At 46.1% G+C, this 21301-nt stretch overlaps 1 protein-coding gene across 1 annotated transcript in view; it reads left to right on the forward strand.

The window, feature by feature from the left end:
* HDAC4 (histone deacetylase 4) overlaps window positions 1-21301 on the forward strand; it is a 292757-nt gene that overhangs the window by 27418 nt on the left and 244038 nt on the right. Inside the window, exon 2 of the mRNA XM_082396983.1 lies at window positions 16450-16691. Coding sequence (XP_082253109.1) covers window positions 16670-16691 — 22 coding nt within the window. The 5' untranslated portion in view covers window positions 16450-16669. The remainder of the gene's footprint in view (window positions 1-16449; window positions 16692-21301) is intronic.

Raw genomic sequence — 21301 nt, forward strand, 5'->3', positions numbered from 1 at the left:
AAACTTTGTGCAGCCACACGATGGACTATTCCAAGAAGTATTGTTGAAAGAAAAGTCAGATGCTGAGAAATCTCTATGATAAAATCTCATTTTTGTAACACAGAGAGTGACCACCTGGGGGGGGTGTGTGTGTGTGGGGGGCGGTATGTGTGTGTGTCTTTGTGTATCTGTGCGTGTGTGTATGTGTGAGCGAAAATGGAGAAAAGTATGGGTCATACCCACACAGAGATTACCTGTTGTGGTTGATGGCAGAGAGAGGAGGAAAAAGAAAGAAAAAGACAATTACTCTAAAAATAAAGCGGTGCGTTTACCATCCGTTTACGTAAACTGGATGCTGTGTGCATTTATGTGTAAGTAACGTAGAAAGAAGACGTAGCCCAGCTGCTGGCCCTGAGGTTGCAGAGTGACGCGTGGGGTGATTCTCTTCTGGTGAAGACGGGGGAGGCTGCCTGGGGCTTTGCGGGCTCATCCATCCGTGGGAGCAGTGGCCGGGGAGACAGACCGCCCTTGTACATCTCTGCTGCATCCTCGCGCTTTGTAAATTGAAGGACAAGGATGAAGAATCGCTTCCTAAAGGAGCGAGGGGAGCTGGGGGCAGGGGTCCCACCGGCTTGCATCTGTCTTCAGGTCTTAGTGGAACTTCGTTGAAATCTGACTGCCAGTGCCTCCTCACCCCCATGGATTCTTCACTGTCTTGGGTTTATACTGGTTTTCTCCCTTGACCCCCATTTAATGAGACAAGGCAGGGAACACCCATGAGCTTAGCTCACCATCCTGATGCAAAATGCCCTGGGAGATCCTGGGATCATAGCATCCGCCTTCCGCCCGCCTGCTCGCCTGTCCCCGCCCTGCCTGAGTTTTACACTTAAAAGTCAGATCTCCAGGTCCCCTGCCTGCCTGCCTGCCTGCTGGAATCTTCTCCTCTAAAATTATTTTATTTGGCAGCTAAGGAAACAAGTGTTGTTTTATCTGGACGCTTTATCCATTTGGACCCTTAATCTAAAGAGTTTATTTATGTGGCTGTTTATCAATAAACAGACATAGCCATGTGGAAAAAGGATCTAGACAGCTGGGAAGTTGTTTTCTTCGGTGGAGAGGATCGATGCTGTGACGCTGCTGATGGACAGTTGTTCCTGTGTGCGCGCACGAGGGCCCCGATGACCCAGTGCCCGTCCCCTTTCTCCGCTCAGGGTCTGACCTTCTGGCCCCTCCAGAATGGGTGGAGGGAGTCGGGGCCCATAGAATCCTAGCCCTCTGGTCAGCGGAGCCTGCTCTGAGATTTAGGGAAATTCCTGTTAGAACACACAGAAATGGAGTTTTATTACGTTCAAGTATAGAGCCTGTTTTGAGACTAAAATATAAATCTGTCCCAACAGATTATGGGGAAAACATCTTGTCTTCTGCTATGCGACTGTCCGTCATAAAATGGCACTCTTACAAAACATAATTGCTAGACCTTGCAGCCCGTAGTTTATGAAGGGTGTCTGGTGAACAAAACAACGCTTATTTGAAAAGCTTACTATATAAAATGGGCTCAGAAAAATCATATAGTCAACAGTTTGTTTTTTCATTAAAATTTATTTAAATTTAAATTAATCTTAATTAATTCAAGTTAAACTACTTAATTGAAAAATATTTGAATTAAAATGATTTCATACACATTTTTCCATCTGATAGCTTGACTTAGAGCCTCTTGGGTCTTCCACGTAGCCCCTTGGTTTGACTTGCCCACCCTCTATTTGCATCACGGACATGGAATCACGCGTTCTGTGCTGTTTCTGTGAGGTTTTGTTGTTTTAAGAGGAAGTAATTTGGCAAATATTTCCCGTGTACATGCTGATTGTGAGAATATAGTAGCAAGAACTATAAAATGTTTATCCATTGCCCAGAAAGTCAAAGTAGAATAGTGCCGGTGGAATGGATCAAACACATGGGTATTGTTTTGAATCTTTCTTTGACGCAAGATGATCTTTGAGTGGTTGATTCTGTCTGTCTTCCAGCCAGAAGCATTCAGGTGGGTGAATTTCGGCCCTTTCACTGTTTTTTCACTTGGATCAGGAAACAGAACATTACTTTACGCCCTCTGGTTCCTCCTTCCACGCCCAAGGGTAACCTGTCTCAGCTTCTAACAGCACAGGTTAGTTTTGACCTGGTTTGAAATTTCACACCGTGGAGTCTCCCAGTACATCATACTCCTGAGTGTCTGTCTGCTCTGGCCCACCCAGCACTATCTCTCATCTGTGTTGCTGCTTTTAGGTGTGCTTTGTTTATTCTTGTTGCTAGACCGTGTTCCCTGGTATGACTGTGCTACGATTCACAGTTTATTTATTCTACTGCTGATGGACGTGTGGCAGGTTTCCAGCTTTCGGCGACTGTGGACGATGCTGCCGTGTCATCCTGTGAATGGCTTTGGGGAGCGGTGTGCCTGGCGTGGCTTTTTGGGTATCACTTTCCCGTAGTCGTTGTCTCCCGCACGCTCTCAAGGCAGAGTCGATGTCCCGTCGTTCCCGTCCTTGTCAGTGCTGGGTCCTGCTTTGCTTTTACATTTTAGCCATTTGTGGGATCCCGCTGTGGCTTTGATTTGCATTTCCCTGTTAATACAGGTGCTGAGCACCTCTTCATGTGGTGATTGACCATTTGGAATCCTCTTTTGTGAAAGTACCTGTTCATAGCTTTTGCCCATTTTTTTATTTGGGTTGTCTACCTTTTTCTTAACGATTTGTGAGAATTATTTATTTTGGATTCTGGTCCGTTCTTGGATGTGTTGGGCAGATTATCTTCTGCTCTCTGGGTTGCCTTTTCAATCTTCTGCTGGGTCTTTTGATGAACTGAAGTTCCTAATTTTGATGCCGTATAATGTGTCATTTTCTTTCCTCTATGGTCAGTGCCTTAAAATTTTGTTATTATTAAATAGATTTAAGAAATCTTTGTCTACCTGCAGATCTTTTTCTTTTTTGTCCTTTAGGCGAGGCTTTCTTGTCTTACCTTTAACATTTAGGTCTTTGATCCACCCCACACTAATTTTCTTGATGGTGTGCTGCCTATGTAGTGGTTCATTTCTGTTTCCATAAAGATCATAGTTGACTCAGGCATTGTTTATTGAAAAGACCTGGCCTGTTTCCCTGTGGATTTGGAGTGCAGCCTTTGCTATAATCATATTACCATATTTGTGATGGTCTCACTCTGGAATATTCTTTTCCTTGTTTTGTTTGTCTATTCTTACACAACGTCTTAATTACATAGGTTTATAATAAATCTTGATATTTAGTAGTGTAAGTTGTCCAGGTCTGTTTTTCCTCAAGATTGCTATTCTAGGACCTTTGTACTTCCATGTAAAATTTGAAATTGACTTGTCAATTTTCAAAAAACTTCTGGTGGGATTTTGATTGAGACTGCATTGACTACCGGTTAATTTGGGGAACATTAACATGAACACTGACATTTAACCATATTGGGTCTTCCAATCCTTGTACAGGGTATATTCCTCCATATTTAGATTTATTTAGATCTTTAAATTTACTTATAATGTTTCATAGTTTAATGTGTAGCGTTCTTATATATATTTTGGTAGATTTAGCCCTGGATATTTGCCGATATTGGATGTTATTGTAAATGGTATCTTTTTTAAAGCTTATTTTTGATTTGGTTATTGCCAGTATGTAGAAATACAGTGGATTTTTGTATATCGACATTGTACCCCGTGGTCTTGTTAAGTTCATTTAGGAGTTTTGATGGTTGTTGGTAAATTGTTTTGGGTTTTCTGTGTGTGAACAGTGCGGTATCTTGTTCCTTTCCCATCCTTGTTCCTTTCATTTCTTTTTCCTGCCTTATTGTCCTGGTTAGTATCACCAGTATGGTGTTGAATGGATGTGGTGAGAGGGGATATCCTGACCTCATTTGTGATTCTGACCATGGCTCTCTGTTGTCTTCAGCTGATGACTTGTGTCCTTCATCCTGCTTTGGGGCGCTGCAGGCTGTGTGGCTCTTGGTTCTCTTTTTGGTCTCTTGAACAGCTTGCTGTTCCCCCGCCAGCCTGGCAGGCTGAGGCCGTGGTGGGGAGGAATATGGACTTTGAGCTGTGGTCCTTCTTTGTCCATGTGATGGGATGCAGAAGATTGTGGTGAGTGAGAAAACATGTCCTCTTTGCGCTCCCACATTTCTATGTGGTCTCGTAACAAGATTTTTAAAAGAATGTTCTCTTAATGATTTATAGTTTCTAAGACTTTTATTCTTTGGAAAGTTTATGGCTTATTCCCTGAAATTAGGTCAACTAAAATTTCCAAGGGCAGCTGCAGGAGGGAAGAACTATAGGTAATTCTAGATTCAAAGTGTTTGGCGAAGGAAATAGTAGCACACACAGGCCGTAGTGATGCGTTTAGTTTCCTTTATTCTGTATGGAACAGAAATAAAAATAAAGAGATGTCTTTGTATAAATACGTGCTTAGTGTCAGAGACTGTTTATTTAGTGGAATGATCATGCCCGTCTTTCTAAAAGTCAGAATTACAGATTCCTTGCTACCGTTCACTGTCCCAAGTGTGGGCTTTTAATTTATGTCATAAATCAGGAACGAATATAATCATGAAAGCAGTTGTGTTTCCAGTCATAGTATGTTCAACATTTGTCTAATATTTATCAGAAGTATATACTTTAGTAAGAGATGTACAGACATAAATTTCAAATGTTATTCATGAAAAGGTTTCAGAAACTTTACACTCCTCTAATTTTTGAGATCTTAATACCATGTGTTGTCTGTGTTTTCTTAGAAAAGCGATAATCTACTGGTTAGTAAAGTGTCATTAGACATTTATGTCAAGATGAAAAGAACTATTTCACACTTGAATTTTATTTTATTAAAAGGTTAAATTCCTAGTTTATTTATTTTTTTAAATTAATAGCAATCTTTTATTTATTTATTTTTATATATATTTATTTTTGGCTGTGTTGGGTCTTCGTTTCTGTGGGAGGGCTTTCTCTAGTTGCGGCAAGCGGGGGCCACTCTTCATCGCGGTGCGCGGGCCTCTCATTATCGCAGCCTCTCTTGTTGCAGAGCACAGGCTCCAGACGCGCAGGCTCAGTAGTTGTGGCTCATGGGCCTAGTTGCTCCGCGGCATGTGGGATCTTCCCAGACCAGGGCTCGAACCCATGTCCCCTGCATTAGCAGGCAGATTCTCAACCACTGCGCCACCAGGGAAGCCCCCTAGTTTATTTTTATACTGTGAATATTCCATTGGGTTGTTCATATACCTTCCCCCTACAGAGATGCTGATGGAGTGGCAGACAGAGGAGAAACGTGGTTAATAAACAAGTCGGGCAGCTTTATTGGTCGGTTATCCTCGTAGACTGAATATTAAAGACTTGGCTCTCCTTGTGGGGTCCAGGTGGTTCCGCTCCCTTTGTCAGGAGTTAACTTGGCATTTTCTCCTCTGCCCCAGCATCTTCATGACTTGCACGGGTCCTTATTTAACTGAGGTGTCCTGAGTGAGGGTTGAAAGGGCTCCTTGAGTTACCCATTGCTTTGCTTTTCTGGTCGCAGCCCCGGGCCCTCTCTGAGGCAGTGGGTGTCCTGAGGCCCCACGCGCTTTTGCACTTCTGGAATCTTCCACCTGAGACGCGGTCCTTGATTTCTTCCCTTCATCTCCGAAAGGCAGAGCGCTGTTGCTTTTGCAGTTCGACTTTGACCTCAGCCCCTTCCGAGGTGATTTCTGAGGTGGAGTCAGGAAACCTTTTCAAAAGTTCATTCAGCTTGGCCCATTTTTGTTGCGGGCCTGCTGTGCGCCACCCTCTAGGGTTCGAGAAGGGCCGCGGGTCACAGAGGTCACGGAGCTTACGCTCCACCCTGGGGCAGCGGGGCTGACAGCGGGGAAATGATCACATGAAGATACCAGTTTGGCATCTCATACGATATCAGAGGAAGAAAGGGGCTTGGAAGGGAAAGAGCAGGGGGACGGCAGCGGCGGGGCAGTGCTGTGAGGGAACGCCCCTCTGGGGAGATACAGTGGAGAAAAGTGGGGGAGCGAGCCCACGGACACGTGGGCACAGGGCTGCAGAGGGGCGACGGCTGGGGAGTTGATGGCTGCTTGGTGCCCGGCCCTGGGGCCGCAGGCCACGTGTGTGCAAAGGGCCGGAGGCAGCGCTGGGTCCTGCTTTCGCTGTGGCCTTTGGCCGCTGAGCCTTTCTTCATAAAGCTTCTCCTGTGAGCGCCGCTGAAAACACCCCAGTGAGCGCTGGTTTACTCCAGCCCGGAGTCTTACAGGGAGAAGCAGCCCAGGGAGGACGAAAGACTGGTCCAAGGTCGTGCAGCTCGCCGGGGGGATGCTGGGCCGATGCAGCCCAGGCCTCCCATGCCGGGCCCGGTGCTGTTCAGGGACACGTGTGGGCCCGCTGGTTCCCCTGGCACTTACCCCGAGCACGGGAGACAGACGTTACTGTTCATCAGGAAGGGGAAGTCGGGCAGCTGGGGAGGCCCCATAGTCCCGGCTGTCGGGGCCCCCTGCTTCAGCCCCGCTGGGAACAGTGCTGGGCCCAGCGTCCGGCTCCCCTGCGGCCTTGCCTGCCCAGCCCAGTGTCCTCCTGTCCTGTCACAGCCCCTAGCCTGCCTCTGGGGAATGACCCCTTTCCCACTGGGTTCCCTTTGGGCGGGCTGCCAGTCGAGGTGTCTGGCCCTGGCCCCACCAAGAGGTGTGCCTCACGGCCCGGCCGATGTGGGCCCCTTGGAAAACGAGTCTCAGGCAGTGTTCCTGCAGGGCCTGTCCGCTGTCTGTTAAGTCCTGCCTCCAGGCCCCCCCTCCATATCCCCCCCACACCTAGCTCTCTAGATCCTTCTGGGAGGTCTTTGTTTACCTAGTTCATCCAGGGGCCACTTCTGTTGCTTGTAACCTTGAAGCACTGGTGGATACGCTTTCCTCCTAACATGCCTGTGTTCTAGAGCCCGAGTTCTTACCTCCCTCTGTATTCTAGAGAGAAGCGTTCACAGACCAGGCATTGCGGTTGTGCCTGTCGGGTTCTAGAACTGGGTCTTCAGCCTCCTAGTTCCAGGCCCACTGTTCCAGACTCTCCCCGGTCTTTTTCTCCAAGCCCGGCTCCCACTGCCTTTCTCCCAGGGGGCTGGGGGCCCAGGCACAACCGGGCTCTGAGACGGCCATAACCAGATGCAGCCAGGGGATGACGTATCTGGGCTGGCAGGGGCCACTGATGGCCACAGAGGAGCCCAGAGGCTGGGAAGGGGCTAAGTGGAGGGAGTGTTCTCATCACACCCTCCTCAGGGGCCCGAGCCCTGGCTCTGGGGAGGGAGGCCATGTCTGGGTTGGTGCTGTCACCTTGGCCTGCCCCGGACCCTGCCCCAACTCTCTGTACTGCTCAGAAACCTTCAGGGGCTTCTGCTTCCCCCGAAATAGAGGACATGATATGAGCAAAGCCCACTGTTCATAACAGAACTGGATTCTGACTAGATCATATCAAAGGAAAAATCAGAGGAGGAAAAATGGGTTACACAGGTTTACCCATTTATATTGCACAGTTACACTTTGGACATGTCAATGTGTGTAAAAGGAGATATAGGTGAAGCCCGACTGGCCGGGTGCCAGTAATCGTTGACGCTGGGTGCTGTGGGCTCATACTATTGTGTTTACTTTGTATAGTTTGAAATTTCCATAATACAAAAGCTTTTTTTTCTTTAAGCAAGAGAAATTTACATTAAAACCCTGTAAAATCTTAAATGTAATTGCAAATATCAATATGAACATGTTTTTTTTTTTCTTAAAAATTTCTTACTCTTCGCATATCCAAAAAATAAACAGTTAAAACCAACAAGGATGTGGGTGGGGGAAACTGAAATGAAATACAAATACTGACAAATGAGTCGAGTTCTATCACATAATAAATACATAAGCCACTGCACTGAAGGGGCTCGGAAGGGAAGAGCTGCTCGGGTCACTGTGGGAACCTGCGTCCTGACCACATACTGTGAGGCTGGAGGCAAGAACTGGACGTGAATTCTGAGTCTCGTCGTGTGTGGGTCAGCAGTTGTGAAAGTACTTTATACTAGAATGTATAGTAGAGTAGAGCAAGTAAGCAAACAGACTGTAGCACGTAAGAACCAGGTTTCTCACTGCTGGAGAAATAAGTTGAAAATCAGGAAAGGGGGAGACTAAAATCCACCTGTGATGTTGGTTTGGAATCTGAGGTGTCAGTGTAAACTTATGATTTAAAAAAATATAAACCAATAGATAGGCACTAAAATATAAATGTGTGTGTTAGTGTCAAACGTACTGTGTGCAGGGAGGGTCCTACAGCAGTGACACCCACCAGTAACGAGCACCTCCGGCACCCAGATCTTAGTGTCTACGCACAGTTCTCCAAAAAAGAGAACCAGGGCTCCCAGGAGAAGTGGTTGATTCCAAGCTTGTGACAGGGACACCTTGTGGAAGTAGAAAGTAAGGAAGTGCTAAAAAAAAAAAATAAAAGATGGGGGTGGGGGCTTGTCAGAAAAACATGGGCGCTTCCAGTGGCCGAAGCTTGAATGACAAAATAAGTAATGGTGGTGTTGGATTATCATGCACAGAATAAAATAAAAAATCCATAAATTCATACTGATATAAATAAATGATTAAACAGCGAGATGGACAAGTGATAGCTCATCCTTGCAGTGGCATTCTAATTAATACATGCAGAAGAAAGGAGGGAAGTTAGACATCACCGTTAGGCAAATAACCAAGACAGTGAGAATTGTAGACCGGATTTCCCCCGGTGGGTTCCATAGCAGTGAAGAAGCCCAGTGCAGGGATCCTGGTCTCTCTCTTCTTGAGTCAGCTTTGATAGTCTGGGTCTTTTAGGACATTTGTTTATTTCATCTAAATTGTCAGATTTATTGGCATAAAGTTGTTCATCATATTTCCTTATCATTAATTTCATATCTGTACGGTCTACAGTTAATCCCCTCTCATTCTGGATGTTGTTAATTTGTGTCTTCTTTCTCTGTTTTTCCTGGTCAGTTTAGCTAGAGGTTTATCCATTTTACTATCTCAAAGAATCAGCGTTTAGTTTCATTGATTTTTCTATTTCATTGATTTCTGCTCTTTGTTATTGCCTTTTTTCTGCTATTTTGGGTCTGGTTTATCCTTTTTCTAGTTTCTTACAGTAAAACCTGAGGTCACTGACTTAGGACCTTCTTCTCTCATACAGGCATTCAGTGCTATAAACTTCTCTCTCAGCACTACAAATACGTTGTGCTTCATTTTCATTCATTTCAAAATACTTCATAATTTCTGTTTTAATTTCTTCTTTGACCCATGAGGTATATTATTTAGTTTCCAAATATTTGGTTTTCCAGATATCTTTCTGTTACTGATTTCTAATTTAATTTCAAGTCAGAAAACATACTTTGTATATCTTGACTTGAGTCTTTTAAAATTTATTGAGACCAAAAGATGGTCTGTCTTGGTAAGTATTCTGTGTGCATTTAAAAAGAATGTGAAGAACATGTATTCTGCTGTTGTTCATAAAGTGTTCTATAAACGTCGTCTTGGTCAGGTTGGGTGATGGTGTTGTTCGTGTCTTCTGCGCTCTTGCTAATTTTCTGTCTACCTGTTCTAACCACTATTAAGAGCAGGGTGTTGAAATTTCCAACTACAGATTTGTCCATTTCTCCTTACACTTTTACTAGTTTTTGCTTCATGTATGAAGCTCTGTTATCAGGTGCTTACATGTTTAGGAATGTTATGTCCTTTTAATGAACTGACCCCTTGATCGTTATGAAATGACCTTCTTTATCTCTGGTGATATTCTTTCGTTAACATTTACTTTGTCTGATATTAATGTGAACATTATAGCTTTCTTTTGATTAGTATTTGCATGATATATCTTTTTCCATCTTTCACTACTTAAAACACGTTCCTTGTAGGCAGCATATGGTTGGGTCCGTGATGCTTGGGGAAGATCTATTTTACAATAAAATGCACGACCTCTTCTCTCTAAACTATTTTTAGTCCTACCTCACATAATTCCTCTTTATACTCTGGAAGCAGGGTCTTGCTTTTTTATCCAATCCGACAACCCCTTTAATTGGGACGTTTAGACCATTTGATCTGGTCATTGATATTGTTTGGTTTAAAGCTACCATCTTGCTTTTTGTTTTCTATTTGTCACTTTTGTGTTCTTTTTTTTCTCTTCTTCTGCCTTCATTTGGATTGAGTATTTTTATGATTGTATTATATTTTCCTTATTGACTTGTTAATTATAATCATTTCTTTTTTAAGTGGGGACTTTAGGATTTATAGTCTACATCTTCAGCTTATCACAGTCTTATATTCAAGGTTAAACTACTTCATGTCTAATGTAAGAACATACTACAGTATACTTCTGTTTGTCCCCTCCCAGTCTTTGTGTTATTTTTGACATATGTTTTCCTAGTACATATATTACTTTTGCATTAAACAGTTCTCTTCAAAAGAGATTCAGCATCAGAGAAGAATCTTTTCTATTTACCTGTATGGTTCCCATTTCTGAAGCTCTTCACTCCTCTGTGTTTCCATCTGGTACGATTTTCCTTTTGCCTTTGAGATTTCTTTTAGTGCAGATCTGCTGGTGATGAATATTTTCAGCTTTTGAGTACCTGAAAACGTCTCTATTTCACCTTTGTTTTTGAAAGATTTTTTTTTCACACAGTGCAGCATTTGTGTGTGTGTGTGTGTGTGTGTGTGTGTCCCTTTGAAAGGTGTTGCTCCATTGTCTTCTGGCTTGCATTCTTTCCACTGAGAAATCTGCTGTTGTCCTTATTTTTGTTTTTCTGTCTGTGATGTGACTTTTCCTTCCCAACTGCTTTTGAGACATTATCTTAAAACTGGTTTTAAATAATTTGATTATGTTCTGGCCAGGTGTAATCTTCATTATGTGTTTGTGCTTGGAGTTGGTTGAACTTCTTGGATCTATGGGTTTATAGTTCCATCAAATTTGGGAAATTTAAGCCATTATTCCTTCAAATGTTTTCTGTGTCCTCCCTGCACTGGTACCTGGAAACTGTCTCGAGCAGTCAGCTGGGGCCACTGGGCAGTTCATCATGTTTGTGTCTCCTCAGGGGTCACATGCCTGATGTCCAGTGTCTGGAAGCCATAGTTGCATATATTTTGTCTGTTGGAGCTGCTTTGTGTAGGAGAGTAAATCTGGACTGTGTTATTCTATTTTGACTAGAAGCAGAATTCTGATTGTCCCCAGGGAAATTGTCAAAACTTTATTGGAAGCTTTTGGTCTAAGATAAATAATGATCGAATCAATAGCTCGTATTTGGATGTTATCTATGCGCCAGCCCTGTCACGGTGCTTCTCCTGTGCTAACGCGTTTAGTCCTTATAACACTCCTGTGATGTTCACGGTGCTGTTTCCCATCCTCATCCCCATTCCCATAGGTTAGGAAGTGGGGCACAGAGAGGTCCGACTGCTTGCTCAAGGTCATGTTCGTATTAAAATGTGACCTGAGATTCACACCTGGAGCCCAGGACGCTGGTGGCCTTGGCTCTCATGCCAGCGCTCTCAGCTGTGAGCTGGACTGCCAACCAACAACTGACCGGAAGTTTCTGGTTCCTCTCAGAGACCCAGGGTGCAGAGTCTCCTGATAGACTTGGTGTGGCTGAGGTCGGAGGAACTGGGCTAAATGATGCAGCTGGAGGTTCAGATGAGAGCAGAGAGGGAGACCCCCTTCCCCACTGTCTCCCCTGGGACTTCCAGAGTCGCCCTCTGACCCAGCCAGGACACTGGGCATCTGTCCCTGTGCTGCAGGGGGCTGCTTGCCAGACCCCATGCCTCTCCGCCTGAGGGAGCTGGCCTACGTGGAATGCGGTCTGGTTATGATGCAGAGGATTGTGAAGTGACGGAGGCACATTTCTCTCTGGAACCATCCGGGTTCACACAACGCTGGAGAGGCTGGTAGGGGAGCTGTCAGGGAAGAGCCTGGGTGCAGTGCTTACTGGGCGTTAGGTATTGGATTGTGTCCCCCCCACCCAAAAGCTGTATTGAAATCCTGACCCCCACTACCTCAGAGTGTGAACTTATATGGGAATAGGGTCTTTGCAGATGTAACCCAGTAAGATGAAGTCACACTGAAGTTGGTTGAGCCCCTAATCTGCTGTGACTGTGTCCTTCTAAGAAGACGGCCGTGTGGAGGCAGACCCACGGGAGAAAGCAGGGTTTGGGGCCCTGCAGCTGCCAGCCCAGGAGCACCAAAGATGCCACAACTGCCAGAGGCTGGAAGAGGCCAGGAAGGATTTCCCTACAGCTTTTGGGGACGGCCTCACTGACACCTGGGTTTCAGACTTCTGAAACTTCCTTGCCTCCAGAATGTGAACAATATATTTCTGTGGTTTTTAAACCACTCAGTCTGTGGTCCTTTGTTACGGTGGCAGCCGTAGGAAATGAGTCCACTGGGGTTGTATAGGTTCTTTCATATACATCCTGCCCTGTAACAAGGCATGTTCTTTTCTTTAAAGATTTTTTTATTTTGATATGGACCATTTTTAAAGTCTTTGTTGAATTTGTTACAATGTTGCTTTTGTTTTATGTTTTAGTTTTTTGGCTGTGAGGCATGTGGGATCTTAGCTCCCCTACCAAGGATTGAACCCTCACCCCCTGCATTGGAAGGTGAAGTCTTAACTGCTGGACTGCCAGGGAGGTCCCAAGGCATGTTCTTATGACTTGAAGTAGCTCATGTCCTACTGGTACATGGGGGAGAGGTGTCAGTGTAATGCAGAAGTCGAGCTGGGTCACACTTGATTTTTCCTGCTTCATTGATGCTTCTTACCATCAAGGAACGGGGTTTGACCGTGAAGGACACCCACAGGCTGGACGTGGTGACCCTGGAGGGATGGCCTGCGTCTGTGGGCACCTTCCTCCCCCACCTCGGCTCTGCCTCTGGCTCGTTTTGGCCGAGTGCTCCTTCTCGAAAATGTTTATTGCACGGTTTTCTCCATCTTTGTATGTTCTGTCCCCGATTCCATAACTCAGAAGCTTCAGTTCTTCCTTTTAACCTCTCTCATCAAACCATTGCCACCTTTTATAAGGACTTTTTATTTATTAGGAATTTTACATGTCTTTTTTTTAAACTATGGTAATTTAAACATTAGAGTTAGTGTTGATTTTTGTAGTACCCTGGTTATTAAATTGCAGTTTTGAATAGTCTGCTCCAACCTTATTTTTTTTCATAAGCCCAGGTATTTTTAGTATGCAGGATTTTGGAGTGTGAGGTTCTTCCAGAGCGTATATATTGTATTATAGCAGAAGCTTCTGTGTTCTGTTCAGTCTGCGTCTGGGAAGAGAGCCGTCTCAGTCTGGCAGCCTCGCACTAGGTGAGAGCCTGCTGGACACTAGGCGTTTGGTTTGGGGCTGTGCAGATGGGGTGGTTCTGAGAAGCGTTTTAGCCACTATTGCAGTAGACAGAGGAGGGGGTTGGAGCAGAGGACAGAGTCTTTGGGAAAAACTCAGGTCTGGACCACAGCTATTCTTTTTTTTTTTTTTTTTTTAATATTTATTTATTTATTTATTTGGCTGTGCCGGGTCTTAGCTGCAGTGTGTGAGGTCTTTTAGTTGCGGCATGCGGGGTCTTCAGTTGCAGCCTGCGGAATCTTTAGTTGTGGCATGCAGAATCTTTTTTTAGTTGCGGCATGTGGGATCTACTTCCCTGACCAGGGATCAAACCTGGGCCCCCTGCATTGGGAGTGCAGTCTTAACCACTGGACCACCCGGGAAGTCCCTGGACCACAGCTATTCTTATTTGAGGATAAATAAACAAATAATACCCACCATGGGGTCTCAAAAGGTATCCCAGAATGTGGGGGAAAGGGAACTATCCTGAAAAGCAGAAGACAAATATACCTCTGAAAACAATTTATAGTCAGAATCAGAAAAAAGAAATTTCAAAAGACTTTGACTAGGAAGACAAACAGAACAGAAGGTCATGAGGAGGGAATCAGCTGAGAGGAAAAGATAATGGAATGAGCTGTAAAGGGAAACGTTTGAAACAAAGAGCTTAAGGTTTAGTTAAAATCTGTATGAAAAGCCATAGGAATAAAACGGATATCGTGGAAACTAGGAGCAGTGCTGTGGAGAACACACTGGCGAAGGCTCTTGGGATGCAGAATAAACGACGATGTGCCGGTGCTGAGAGAGGCCGGATACGGTGGGGAGGTTTCAGCCAGACAGTGTGAGAAGCTCTGGAGATGCCAAAACAATTATCAAAATGTGATTGAAGAGCATTTTCCTGAGCAGAAAAAAGACCTGTGTGTGTTGAAAGGTTCATGTTTGGAGCAAAATAAAGGGAAAGAGACTCTGACCATACATCTTCTGACAACATTTTTGAATTTCAAGATTAAAGTAAAAAAAAAAATCCTGGCAGAATCCAGACAGAAGAAAGCCTCAGAACTCAGCCCCGAAGGTTCCCTGGAAAGGAAGTGCTGCTTTGCTGGGCCAGGGTTTTCGGTATCTGAGGGTGGGGCAGTGGCTAAGATTTTGAGGGAGAAATATTTGTGATCCAAGACTTTTATACCCAGCCAAGTTGTGATTTTTGTGTGAAGGATACAGAGCCATCCGAGACTTGCAAGGGTTTGCAAAATATACCATCTGCATTGCTTTCAAGACAATGGTGTTTCTTTCTGGTCAAGAGATGAATACAAATTCCGTTTTTTCTAAAATTTTATTGAAGTGTGGTTGATCTACCATGTCGTATGAATTTCTGCTGTACAGCAACGTGACTCAGTTATACATATATATATACCTTTTCATATTCTTTTCCATTCTGGTTTATCACAGAATATTGAATAAAGTTCCCTGTGCTATACAGTAGGACCTTGTTGTTTATCCATTCTGTATATAATAGTTTTCATCTGCTAATCCCAGCCTCCCACTCCATCCCTCCCCTCTCCCCTGCTTGGCAAAGACTTGTTCTCTGTGTCTGGGCGTCTGTTTCTGTTTTGTAGATAAGTTCATTCGTGTCATAGTTTAGATTCCACATATAAATGATATCATATGATATTTGTCTTTCTGACTTACTTCACTTAGTACGATCGTCTCTAGGTCCATCCGTCTTGCTGCAAATGGCATTATTTCATTCACCTTTTATGGCTACTATTCCATATATATGTATATGCCACATCTTCTTTATCCATTCAAGAGATGAATAAATAAGTTACTGTGTTTCCTAAGGAAATAAACAGATATAGAACAGTAATCATAAAGATATTAAACACAGGGCTATAGATAACGTATAATTGGGGTTTAATCCTTTACATGATGAATAGGTTAGGGTTCTTTGGTTATAAGCAATAGGGGGAAAAAATCCTTGAATAATTTAATCAAAAACAGGAATTTGTCACACTATTAAAGGAGCGGATGATAGGCCTCAGAGGACCCCTGAGCCGGGGTCAGTAGGAGGATTTTCATAGTTACCATTTCCTCCATTTATCTCTGTATTCCGATTGTAAAGCGAAAGATCCTCATCACAGCAAAGTATTTAAGAAGTCATTGGTGCCGCCATCCCACAGAGGCAGACGCTTGGTGGTGGGAATCCGTGTCCTGGTTTCTTTGGGCTCCTCCTCTGTTAGGTGCCTGTGATCTGTGGAAGAGGGTGGTCTTGGGAAGAGGATTTGATGAGCTCTGCTCACATTACGTGCCACCCTCCCGTCTGGGGACGGGCCTATGACTGGCAGGGCTCATCAGAGCCACCTGGAGTGGGGGAGGGGCAGGTCCTCCCAGGGAGGCGGCAGGCAGCTCCCGTCACAGACGCAGAGGGAAGCGGCCTTCAAAGCGCTGTTACCAAGAGTTGTTCATGACATTGGAAAATGCCTGACTGTCACGTCAGCAAAGGGAATAGGGTGTCCAAGTGTAGAGCTAGCAGCCAGTATGGGCGAAAGGCGAAGAAGAACAACGGCAGGGAAATGCATCAGAATGTTACCAAGTGTTTGCCTCTGTGTCATGGCATCACGGATCACTTTTTAAATACTTCCTGTGATTAGCATGTTTTACTTTTACGATCAGAAAATGGAAATAAATTGAGGAAATGGTTATTAGGAAGATGGAAACCTGGGAAACCATTTAGGGTATAAGCGAGGGAAGCTGAATTTAAACTTAAACTCTAAGATTGCCGCTACGTAAAATAGGAATAGTCGGGGATATGGCGAAAATGAAAAAATGTGTGTGTGGGGAGTGGGCTTAAAGTGATTTCTCGTTTAAAATGTTTTCCGTCCTCAGCGTCGAGGTTGTGCCACAGATACGCTGTTACACGTATTTACATACATGTACAAACTACTTGGACGTTTTGTTAGTAAAAGTTTGCAATGATGGTTCCACGTGAGTGTTTTAGCAATCCATGGTAGAGACGGGGGTGGAGCATGAATGATTGGTTCCGTGCTCCATGTGGTGATCCAGGGGGGCCTTCACCTCCTAACCAAAGCCTCCCCTTTCTCTCCCCAGACAGGTTGTCTCCTGAGAGCCCGGGGAGACCCCTGCCCTCCTTTGGATAACTGGGCCCACTACGTGGTCGGCGAGACGGGGAGTTTCCGTGGCCGTGGATCAGCCGTGCGTGTCGCTGGATTTGTATGTGCCGGTGGGACTCTGGGGCTCTTTGGAGCTCTCGTTCATGTGGAAGTTTTGAGCCCTTTTGAATCCCTTAAAGGAGAAGCCGCTGCTCGCAATGAGCTCCCAAAGCCATCCAGGTAAGCGGGGCCCTGGGTCCTCTTGGCGGATGCGCTGCCCCACAGCTGGTCCTGGGTCTCCCACTGGGTCCTCCATCATGACCGCCGTCGGTTTACCACGGCCCCGAGGGCACAGTAGGCTGCTCTTCATCTCAGTGGCGGAGGGCTGAGGAGGGCCTCACGGAGACGTGGGGTCCAGCCTCGGCCGGGACCTGCATGCCGACTTGAGCGGCACCCGTTTCTCTGGTGCTTCAGGGAGGTGATGGGTACACGTCCACTTGTGGTCTGGAGAGCTGCTTTCGTCTCCAGCTGCTTTGTTTCTGGGGGCCGTGGGGGTGGGAGGGCCTCTGGGCCGAGTCTGAGAAGAAGCACGATTGGTGCCCATCAGTGGTGGCCAAGGGGCATCACTCCTGGTGCCCGAGGCTTTTTATTAGGCGCTGCACTAATAAGCATCATATGCGCATTGACTCCTCACTAGGCCCTAAACGTCTCCCACCTGGCGGGAAGAAGTGACTTGTCCCAGGTCACAGAGCTAGTAAGTGGCCAGATGGGGCCGGGAACGACGTTTGTGTGGCTCTTAGCTTCAGAAGCATGTTGCGGACACACGCGTTCGGGGCTCCTCCTCCCCCGTCGCAGAGTCACCGTGCTCGCTCCGACCAAGCTGGGATCCCTGCCTTGTCCCGCCTCACCGTCCAGCACAGTGTGGCCTTGGGCCACTTAGCTGTCAGTTGTCCTGAGTCTGCCTGGGCAGGTGCAGGGCATCCTTGAGGCACCACATCCGTCAGTGTGGCTGGGGGTCCGGCTCAGCAGAGAGGGGCGGGGCGTGGTGTGGTCTCTCCCTTGGGGATTGGCCCCCCCGCACGTTCACACCCCTCTCCTTGGCCCGATCAGAGTTGTCTGAAGCTCCCGAGAGCAGGATTCCCGGTTATATTTAGATATGAAGGCTTTATTGATTTAAATCGTTCATGTACTGCTTGATACAAAGTGTCAAACAAAATTCAGCAGTCTGGATCGAAGTGGGTGAGGTAGACCGTGGACTCTCCCTCCCACTCAGAGTTGGGGACATGCCTTTCTCCTGTGTCTGAACAGGTAGGGGGTGTGTGTAAATGTTTTAATAGAGTGTAATCGTTCTATCTCTGGGGTTCTGTGTTTTATTTTTTCCATTTTAGTGCATTATGAGCATCTTTTGATGTCAGTATGTATATCAAACTGACTTATTTTTGGTAGCTCGAAGATGGATATTTATGTGGTTGCAGTGGTATTTATAACAGCCCCAAACCGGCATCAAACAATTATTATACATATATTTTGAACATACGCTTCTATAAGTATCTCCACTGGATCAATTCCAAGAGGTAGAATTGCTGGGTTGGTGGGCTTGTGCATTTAAAACTTCTAAGTTTACCCTCAAATTGCTCCAGAAACTCTGCCTCAACTTTTCTTAATCGTAGTTTATGAGCATAGATACTTTTCTTCATTGGCACCTGCACTAGGTGAATTCAGTCTATTTCATTCTTGTCAGCATTCTCGGGAGAAATTATTGTTTGAATTTACATTCCTGTATAAATGGGGGTGCACTTCTTTTGCATGAGCTGCTATAGATATAATCGGATCTCGTACATGCCACCAGGCATTTGAAGAGAAAGAGTGCTCTTTTTTCCCTTATTTTTTTCTTTCTTCTTCTTCTTGTTTTTTTTTTTTTGGTCTAAAGAAGTCTCTACGTATACATCAATACTGTATGTAAAGTTTTCTCATTCATAAGTATTACATACAGTTGACCCTCGAACAGCACGGGGGTTAGGTGCCGAGCCTGTCCACAGTAGAAAATCCACGTGTAATTTATATTCGGCTCCCCGCATCCGCACTTGGCTCCTCTGTGTCTGCGATTCCATGTCCGAGAATTCAACCCATCACGGATGGCATGGTACCGTGGTACTTAACTATGAAAAAAATCCACCGTAAGTGGTTCGCGCAGTTCAATCCCGTGTTGTTCAAGGGCCAAATATATTTATACATAGGAGTATATGTGTGTATTTTTTTCTCTATATGTTATTTTGTCTATACATATGAAGTTAATTGAGTTATTTAAATCAGTATGGCTTTATCTTTTTTGTCTCCTCGATTTCTAGAGAAATGTGTGCTTTCCATTATGATTCTAGTTTGTAATATTCTTTTTACAAAAAGACCATTTTATGGACCGTTTTTGGCTTTATGTATTCCAGTGTGTTTTTCAGCGCTAAAAACCTAATGACTGTTACCTCTTGGTGGCCCTTGTCTCGTAACAAAATACAACGTATTTCCCTGTTCTCTTTACAAAATACAACGTATTTCTCTTTGTTTCATGTTTCTTTGCCCCAAAGTTAATCAGTCTCCTAAAAGTATTTCTGCCCTTGGTTTCTTTGGGCTGAGAAACGCTTCTCTGCCCTCTTATCTTACCCTCACAAGCCTGGTCCCCGTGAACAGCAGAGATCTAGCTGGGTTTTGCTTTTTTCTCCTGCCCAGAGTCTTGCGTCTCTCGTGGGGCGTTCACCCGTGGCTGTTGACTGCCGTCGTGTCCTGCCTGGTGTGTGCGTGTCGTTCTTGACGCTGGAACCTCGGTCTCTCTCAGTGGGTGCAGCTGGCGAGGCAGGGCTGCCTTGTGGCCGAGCCTCGGACCCCCTCTTCCTTCTGATGTGGGGAGTGGTGCGCTTGGGGCCCGACGCTCTCCTTCAGGGGCGCGCCCTCCTTCCCCGAGCAGCCCCTGCAGCTGCAGCAAGGGACCGCAAACAGTGCCTGCCACCACGAGGGTCGGCACGCCGGCCGGCCGGTCGCCCCCCGCCCCCGGCTGCCCTGCCGCTTCCCCCGGGCCGTTTTGGGCTGGCAGTTGGGCTGAGCTGTGGGTCTGCACACCCGCTCCTCCACAAGGCCGTTGCCAGCCTGGGGCGACTGTCTGCTCACCAGTGATGGTTTCCCCATCACTTGGATCCCCTGGGATGTACATTCTCTAGGAAATTCCTCCAGGTTTCTTGTCAGTCGACGCTACTGCTTTCCCACTGTCTAGCCTCGCTGCAACTCCCTTCATGTTTATATTTATCTTTTGTCATTTTAGTGGATTTGAGGGAGGAAGAGAACTAATTAACACTGACTTGTTCAATTCGCTCTTCTGAACAGGCATTTCTCGCCGTTCTCTGTCTTGTCTTGAGCCCGAGCAGACGAGTCCTGTTTCAGTCTCTACATCCCTGGGACCTGCGGTGTCAGTCTCTCCTGGCCGCGCACCCTCCCTCCCCCTGCGGCACCTGGGTGCCTCCGTGTCCTGGCCGCTGCTCTGCCAGCTCCTGTGTGGCCCTCGGCGCCGGGGCCGGGGGAGGCCAGCCGCTGTGGGCCCCTCCTCTCACGCTTGCAGCGTCGGCTGGCTTCGGCCCGATGATAAAATGACCTTTTCATTTGATGTGTAGGATTTTTCTCTCCCCCGTTTGCCTTGAACACTCCCTCTGGTGTTGGGTGAGGTATGCGTTATGATTTTATTGCCGTTCTTTCTGAACTTTGCCAGAGCCAGGCCCTGGTTCTCTGACGTAAAACTGTTAACTGTTGGGTTTTATTGCTCTGGATAACTATTTCTAATGATGCGAGCAGCCTGAGGAAAGGGCCGGGCTTGATTTAGTCTAAGAGAACTCTTCTTTGAGAGCAGGAAGAATAAAAAGAGCCTCTGAGATGTTGTGCTTCCTGTCTACCCCAGCACTCCAAGCCTTGCCCTGCTGGGATGTGCCCAGGGGGTCGGGGGCTATTAGGACGCAGGGCCTCGGCTTCGAAGCCGAGTCCCCGGCCGGACTGAGCGACTGTAGACAGTCCGTGGGTCGGCTGGCAGGACAGGCACGGGCTCCTTCGTTCCTCCCTCTTCCTTTGTTTTCCTCAGATGAACACTGTAGAGTTCCTTGTGGTTGGACGGTGCTAGGATAAGGGAGCCTCGGCTGGCTTACAGGAGAACCAGACGCTGTCGCTCGGCCACCTTTCTGCCACTCCCACCCCACCCCGTGCAGCTCACCTTCTTTGCAGTAACGTTTCTGCCTAGAGCGGGTCTGGAGGAGGGACTGTAGACCTTAGGGAGCCCCGTACAGAGCCTCCTGGACCTGTGTGTGGGCGTCCAGACCACGCCCTCGGCGGAGAGCTGGCTGACCGTCATTCAAGTGCCCCATCCCTCCCTGTATCGTGTTAAAAACAGGGTAACTATTTTGAGGGAAACGTGTATATTTCAGACCCGTGTTTTAATTTGGACCATACTCTGATTTCTTAGTATCCCCTTCAATCTGAAATGCCCCGTCCACATAAAAGCAGCTAAAAAGCCTGTGTCAACAATAACTTGGTGATTAATGAGTTTCAACATAGTTTGATTTCTTCAGGCCGTCGTCAAGTTCTAATCCTGTAAGTCTCCCAGGAGAAGGCTCTTGGCCTCCGCTGGTCTGAGCCGGAGCCCTGGTCTTGCTTTGTTGGATCTCGAGTCTGTTTATTTCATCCAGTTTGGCCACCAAGGGTGTTAACATTTTAATATAGAAATGATCTCAGAAAGACACATTTTTTATATCATTTAAATTATGCTTTGCAAGGATTCAGTGTTTCAGGAATACTGTGAAGTTTTAAGGGGAGAAGTGAATTTT

This window comes from Balaenoptera borealis (genome assembly GCF_965194805.1).
Source record: "Balaenoptera borealis genome assembly, chromosome: 6".
In the NCBI taxonomy this organism is placed as follows: Eukaryota; Metazoa; Chordata; class Mammalia; order Artiodactyla; family Balaenopteridae; genus Balaenoptera; species Balaenoptera borealis.